Raw genomic sequence first — 7,719 nt, 5'->3', positions numbered from 1 at the left:
AGCAGCCTGGTCAACATTCTCCGATCTCTGTTCTTGTTTTCTTGGAAATCATCAAGCTGAAAACTATCGTGATCTAGTGAGTGATCTACTGAGTGATCTACTGAGTGATCTAGTGAGTTCATACAAAGCTATGAGATGCAACATGACTTTAAATTGTCACTTCTTGGACTCCCACCTAGACCTCTTTCCAGACAATCTTAAAGGGCTCACTGTGTATGTTCCCACAAACTTCACATCAACCTTAAACTTTACACATTGCATGCAAATAAAGACGCGTAGACCTGGATAAGTTATTAAAAAATGGCAGGAATTTTATTGTAAGGATTCTATTTTAACTAAAACCTATGGTGGCGGAGAAAGAGCACTGCGTAACAGCTCACGAGCTGATAGCACAAGATCACTTAGTGGACTGGCGCAAACCGCCGTGAGTCCTCAAATCACGGGGAACAAATCCCTACATACTTAGCGCTGAGTTGACGTCAGAGTGACTGCCCCTTACAACTCACACTGCCCTCCCTCACCGAGCCGAACAGGGACCCTCCTCACCGAAGGACCAAAAGGAGTTACTGATGCTTCAAAGGGGGCAGTGACCTACGACCAACTACCCGTGCGCCCATTAATCAGCCGCTGAACGCAGTGCCTTCCTACCCCACTTCAAAAGACCCCACTAAAATTGAGGGATGGGAGGGTGGGATCTCGTGCTGCAAGTGAACACAAGCAGGAAGTGCAGCCTGCTAAATTCTACCAAGGTCCCTCCCAGGTGAGCAACCATTGGCTGGAACCCACCCCATGACATACTACACCAGGTAATTACTCAGCTTGTTACAAACCCTGTCGCCCTTTAAGTGCGTTCGTCCTAAAAGCCTCACTTGTCATAAAGGGCTCACTGTGTATGTTCCCACAAACTTCACATCAACCTTAAACTTTACACATTGCATGCAAATAAAGACGCGTAGACCTGGATAAGTTATTAAAAAATGGCAGGAATTTTATTGTAAGGATTCTATTTTAACTAAAACCTATGGTGGCGGAGAAAGAGCACTGCGTAACAGCTCACGAGCTGATAGCACAAGATCGCTTAGTGGACTGGCGCAAACCGCCGTGAGTCCTCAAATCACGGGGAACAAATCCCTACATACTTAGCGCTGAGTTGACGTCAGAGTGACTGCCCCTTACAACTCACACTGCCCTCCCTCACCGAGCCGAACAGGGACCCTCCTCACCGAAGGACCAAAAGGAGTTACTGATGCTTCAAAGGGGGCAGTGACCTACGACCAACTACCCGTGCGCCCATTAATCAGCCGCTGAACGCAGTGCCTTCCTACCCCGCTGCGCCCTACAGACGCCGCAGCCCGCCACCAACTAACCGAAACACGCCGCCACTCCCCCGCAGATCCTATCTATGAAGAGCCTCATACCCTCTTCGTTAAGGTGAACGCCGTCCCGTCTAAAAAGGTGTGGTGACTCCACCCCCAACCCCGGATGGTCGATGACTATACCTCCCAAGGACCGAACTACCTTCCGGATGGCGCTATTTAACTTCCTAACCATAACCGTCATTTTCTTTAAGGGAATGGTCGTTCTCCATGCTAATCGGGGAATTAAAGCCGACCAACCAATAATGATATCAGGCCACGCCTCGTGTATACGTCGCAGGTCCTCCCGAATTACTATGATGAGATCTAAGGACTTTCCTTTTCCCAAATCATTACCTCCTGCATGTACTACCAGTACGTCTGGTGGGCCTTGTTGTCTAATGAGCCTTGTCAACCACGGAATAATATCCGGCCAGCCTAAACCTCTTTTCCCCCACCATCTTATAACCGTACTGCCATGATTCGGAATAACCTTAGACCCAGGGTGGCCAGCGGCCCAAAATATAAATGAATGACCGATGATCCACACCACCTTAGCTGGAACACCATCACCTGAAATCAGAAAAACCGTGTTAACAAACATACCTTGAAGTTGGGAAGACAGCCAGGTTTGGTATAGGAAGGTATGAGAAGAATAGTACGCGGAAAATTCGATCACAAGGGGGGGGGGGGGAGGGGAGGACACACATATGGGGGGCAGACCACCCAGGCGAAGGTAAACAACACCCGGAAAAACCCCGGCAGCCACCACTAATCAGGACTTACGCCCAGGGAAACCCGGGTGAAAATCCCTTCGCGCCCCCACGTTAAAGCGGCGAGCGGAAAAGCCCAGGGTAGCCCACCAAATGGAGGGAGAAGATGGGATGGGTAGGGGAAATGGGATGGGACGGTTGAAGACTCAGGAGAGAAGTAGAGGTAGAAAAGAAAAAACTGTAAAAAACCACATTGATTAAACATTACAACATCAGTCAACAACCTTGTCAATTCTAACATATGACTTAAAAGCCGCAGATTTCCATCGCCCCAGTGCTTTTATAGCTTCGCTAGAAGAACCTGCCAAGGCAGCGGATGTAGCTGCACCGATCCTAAATGAGTGTGTCCCGTATAATGTACTGTTTAAATTAATAGACTGCAAGGTACGTTTTAAAATGGTCGCGAATTGATATTTTGTCAACGGTATACCATTAGCGTGACACAGAAACAAATTAGCATGAGGTCTTTTACTCATAAACAATGATGCTAACCTGACCGGGCAAATAAGACATGGCTGCTGGGAGGTTAACTGGACCCATGATCCCCTGCCGCTTTGGTCAGTCTTTGATTTAACTATTTTGCAGGCTAAGATCCCTTCGCCCAGACTGACATGCTCAACTCTCAAACCTGACTCCTGATGTCCCCTGGACCTGGCTACCAACTCTGAGATGCGAAAGGCTCCAAAATAAGCCATGGAAAAGGCCAAACTAAATAAAAGTTTCTCGTAACTATCTAAGGTAACCAACCCCACATTCCCTATCAGATCTTCCAAAATGTTAGAAGTAATCGGTAAACGGGTATCGGCATGAGAGGGACGGACTCTCCCCCATCCCCTCAGGGCCTTATTAATCAAAAATCCTTTTGTGACGTCAAGGTAACCGTGCAGCTTAGCCATAAATGATATCCCGGCCAGGGTGGATGCCATAGTAGTCCTTGAATCTCCCTCCGAGTACCTATCCCACATAAAGGCTAGCATGGCATCTTGCTGACCTGCCTCTGATTGGTCCTTTTGTCTGCTGAAAAGCAACCACCGTCTCCACGCCGACTGATATGTTTTCAGGGTGGAGGGAGCTATTGCTTGTTCCGCGAGCCCTCTTATGCCGGCTTGATGATCTGCCAAACACAAGGAGGACACGGGGTACCAACATCGTCCGCTTTAGGAGCCAGGTTGCGAAACCTGCTCCAATGGAAACGAGATAACGCGTCAGCTAGGCAATTCTGCACCCCCGGGACATGTTCCGCCCTGAACGAGATGTCATACTGTAGACAGCGCAGAACTAGGTGACGCAGCAGCGAAATTGCATGTTGGGCCGAAGCGCTCTGCTTATTGATGGACTGGACCACCCCCATATTGTCACACCAAAAGACTATGTGCTTACCCCGCAAAGCGGGAGCCCACAGTTCGATTGCTACCACAATCGGGAACAGTTCGAGAACCAACAAGTTCTTAGTGATACCGTCCCTATGCCACTCCTCGGGCCATTCCTCCGCACACCAGTGTCCGTCGAGATAAGCCCCAAAACCGGAAGCCCCTGCAGCGTCCGTGAACAAATTGATTTCAGAGTTTGTTACCGGAGGTGACGGCCAGATACGCTTGCCATTGAAACCCCTAAGGAAAATGAGCCATATCTGCAGATCCTCCCTAACCACTTTGGATAGACTTATGATTGCGTGTGGCCTACTCCTACCTGCCGTGGCTCTTTGCAGCTTCCTACAGAAAACCCTCCCCATGGGGATCACCCGGCAAGCAAAGTTGAACCGCCCCAACAAGGACTGTATCTGCCTCAGGGGACTAGCGTTTGCCTCTAACACTTCCGCAATGGCCTCGTACATCTTAGTAACCTTATCCTCTGGGAGCCTACAGAACCCTGCCTTCGTGTCGATCTCGATCCCGAGGAATGATAGGCACGTAGTAGGGCCCTCTGTCTTGTCTGCTGCGATGGGAACGCCTAACACCCTAAACAACGCCTCCGTGGAAAAAAGGGTATCACGACAACTCGTGGAGTCAGGAGGCCCGATCACCAAAAAGTCATCCAAATAGTGCGCAATCGACCGACACCCCGTCCCCGCCTGAATGCACCAGTGCAAGAAACCGCTGAATTTCTCGAATAGTGCACATGAAATCGAACAACCCATGGGAAGACAGCGATCGATATAGTATCCCCCACGATGCCGAAAACCCATGAATTGATACGACTCGGGGTGAAGGGGTAACAATCTAAAGGCCGATTCGATATCCACTTTGGCCAGCAATGAGCCCCTGCCGCATTCCTGCACCAGGGCTAGAGCCGATTCAAATGACTGGTAACTGACTGAACTGAGATTAACGTCAATAGCATCGTTAACCGACTGACCAGCGGGATGAGACAGGTGCTGGATCAGTCTAAACTTTCCCTCTGTTTTCTTGGGAACTACGCCTACCGGGGACAAAATGAGGTTGGGAATAGGAGGGAGTCGGAACGGGCCGATCATGCGCCCCAAACCAACCTCCTTGCCTATTTTCTCGTCTAGCACCTCCGGGAAAGCGAGCGCAGATTTTAGATTCACCGGAGCTGCTGTGGAAATGCTACCCTGAACCGGAAGTTTGAAGCCAAAATGGAAGCCGTCGTGGAGTAGGGCCGCGGTCTCCCTATCATCAAACCACGACAGCCACTTGTCCAGCTCGGTCAGATCAATTGGCGATGGCCCCTTGACTCGGCAGAGTCGAACCAGCGCCTCTTCCCCTTCCCCCACTTCCCCGAGCCTTGGCACAATCGGTGGCTGGATGATGGCCGCCGCAGGCTGTACAAGTGTGCCTGAATCTGCAGAGTGAACCTCTTTGACAGGCCCCTGCATTAAAATCATAACACCTTCCTTTCGGGGGGAGGGCGGTTTGCGCCCTCCCCGGCCCTTGAAACCGTCTACCTGCGCTACCCTCTGCAGTCTGATTGCTAGGCCTCATTAGCTCCAACCATGTGTCAATGTCCTTATATCCAAGCGGAAGCTTCTCTCGCCCGCTCATCCGCTTCCTGAAAAGCTCGTCATATGCTCTCCAGATTACCGGGCCGTCCTTTATGAACATCCCGCTAATCAAGTGCATATATCTCCACACCTCCGCTTGCTCGCTGGGCCTGGACTCTAGATATATTGTGGCGAAAATGGAAAATGCATTCGCCCATCTAGAGAAGGATCTGTACTTCTCCTCCCCCATGCCCGATTTTTCACAGGCTGCTGCCAGCGCCTTCTTATCCTCACCGGTTAACGAGTACATATCCACGTACTTGCCCCTTCTGATTCTATCCCGCACACTGGGCCTAATACCGTGAGTGATCTCAAGGGATTCTACCTGCCCCAACTCGCTACGGACCGCTGGTAGATCTGTGTCTCCTGACTGGGATGCGTGCTTACCCCGCTTACCTAGCAATTCAGTCTCCAATAACTTAATTAGTTTCCTGGGTCTATCACCCGAGCCAGAGGACTCACTATCTGTGGAGAGGACGGGTGAATCCAACAAGTGTGACTTATGTATAGTAGCGGAACTGGACTCACCAGCAGGAGCAGGATTCCCATCACCGACAGATGTCTGCCCTAGCGACACCGCTGTGGCCTGTCCTCCTGACGTGTCCTGGATCACTTCCTCCCTTCGTTCTGCCGTCGTCTGATCCTGAGCCTCAGCACACGGACGGTCGCGACTGCCGACCCTCGTCTCCGGATGCATAACAGTAGGCTCTGAAACGGAAAGGGGGACAGTTATCTGATGTCTGGGTAAATAGTCCAAGCGCCGCCGCGCCGTGTTACTATCCCTATCTTCGGTAGAGAGGTTAGGGGCTGACCCGCGGGCCGTACTGGGGGACGCTGAAAATGACTCCCGCCTCCGCTCTAAGCGGCTATCCCCAAGGAGGGGAGGGGGCCCTGAACCGAAATTACCGCCGCTGGAATGGTGATAATCGACTACGAAATTGTCGGACCTACCCCCCTGACCCCCGTAATAAGGCCCCCCCGCCCCGTACCCCGGGGAAGAGGCCCAATGAGACGTGTATAGGCGAGACGCTGGAGGGGATATACGCTGTCGTTGAAAATAGGGCCACACCGGCGCCTGGGTGTTGTCTCCAAAAACTCTTGTGTGTCTGGCGGGAAGTGTGCCCCCCCCTAGTTGGTGACGGTGGTCCCCGTGAGGTGGGGTACGGGCCTGGGACTTGTTGGGACCCTGATGATCCCTACCTGGATTAGACCCCCATGCAGATGCCCCACTACTATGGGGGAGAAATGGGCTGGGAGGGAAGGACAATTGATGGGGGGCAGGAGGGTTGTGCTCCTGATACCTAGCCCTCATTGCTGGTTCAGGGGGGGTGATGGGGCATAGGGTGTCTAGGGCCTGGCCCCTGCTCCTGACAGGACTGGGGGCATATCCGCCTGCCGGGGGAGGGGGGGTGCCTGCCTGCCACTGCTGGGGCTGACCGCTGCTGTCACTGACAGGGCCGCTGGCTGACCCTGCAGCCAGCCATGCCGAGGAGTCTGCGTGGCGGGACCCGGCCGGGCGCGATGGGGCGCGCGTTCTGCGCATGCGCGAACCGGCCGGGAGAAGAGAGGGGGTGGCGCGGCCGCGCCGTGCGGCGGTAACAGCGGGAGGATGACCTGCAAGGGGGGCCAGAAGCGGGGCACCGCTAGAGGTGATGGCTGGATGGAAGGAGGATGATGGAAGCGAGGGGGGAGAGGGGGCAAGATGGCGGCGGGAGCGAGGGGGGGAGGGGGACCTGAGGCGCGCCGGGCGTGGGGCATTTCTCCTAGGACGGGGCATGTTGGCAGGACAGAGGAGGACAGCGGGGTGAGCAGGGAAAGCGGAGAAGAGAGGGAGAGGAATAAGAGGAGAAAAAAGCAAGATTTGGGAGAAAGGAAAAAAGGCAGAAAAAAAAGGAGGTTGAAAACGAGGAGAGAGAAGGGAATAATAGAGAGGAGCAAAATATAAAGTGAAAGACGAGGGCAGATAGGAATAAAGATAATAGGCAATGAATAAATCCACAAGTGGTACTTATCCGTTTCTCTTGCTGCTGGGTCTCCTACAGGAATCTCGTGCTGCAAGTGAACACAAGCAGGAAGTGCAGCCTGCTAAATTCTACCAAGGTCCCTCCCAGGTGAGCAACCATTGGCTGGAACCCACCCCATGACATACTACACCAGGTAATTACTCAGCTTGTTACAAACCCTGTCGCCCTTTAAGTGCGTTCGTCCTAAAAGCCTCACTTGTCATTGTGCTGTGGTGATAAGTACGGCGAGCGTTTCCATCAGCAGATTTCTACGCTGTATAGAGGTACCAAGACAAACGGAGTTCCAGCATGATGGCTGACTATTACTGGACCATGCAGAGAGACATCCCAAAGGCAAAATAAGCCCAAAAATCATCATCTACAACTTTTCAGGTCAGCCAGAATGAGCTGTATATTTATCATTTAAACTTACACAAGTACTAATTTTATAAAACTTTAAACGTATGTCTTAAAAATACCCTGATGGAAAAAATCTGAATGCATACTCCAATTCAGTACAAAAAATACATTTAGATTCAGTTTATATAGTTCTTGTCACGACTCCGAATGGTTTTGTAGATCCCTTG

At 51.8% G+C, this 7,719-nt stretch overlaps 1 protein-coding gene across 1 annotated transcript; it reads right to left on the bottom strand.

Annotated features, from left to right (window-relative positions):
• Positions 1 to 286: 286 nt before the first annotated feature.
• On the bottom strand, positions 287 to 6,094 carry LOC142103553 (uncharacterized). The gene is made up of 2 exons (XM_075187615.1): positions 5,658 to 6,094; positions 287 to 3,242 (listed from the first exon to the last, which is right to left on the bottom strand). Exons 1-2 carry the CDS (start codon positions 5,824 to 5,826, stop codon positions 2,341 to 2,343), a joined length of 1,071 nt encoding a protein of 356 aa, XP_075043716.1. The 5' UTR covers positions 5,827 to 6,094; the 3' UTR covers positions 287 to 2,340.
• Positions 6,095 to 7,719: the final 1,625 nt, after the last annotated feature.

The sequence above is a fragment of the Mixophyes fleayi genome, chromosome 10, assembly GCF_038048845.1.
Source record: "Mixophyes fleayi isolate aMixFle1 chromosome 10, aMixFle1.hap1, whole genome shotgun sequence".
Classification (NCBI taxonomy): domain Eukaryota; kingdom Metazoa; phylum Chordata; class Amphibia; order Anura; family Limnodynastidae; genus Mixophyes; species Mixophyes fleayi.
Note: the sequence above shows the minus strand (reverse complement) of the source record. Positions and strands in the feature narration are given on the sequence as shown.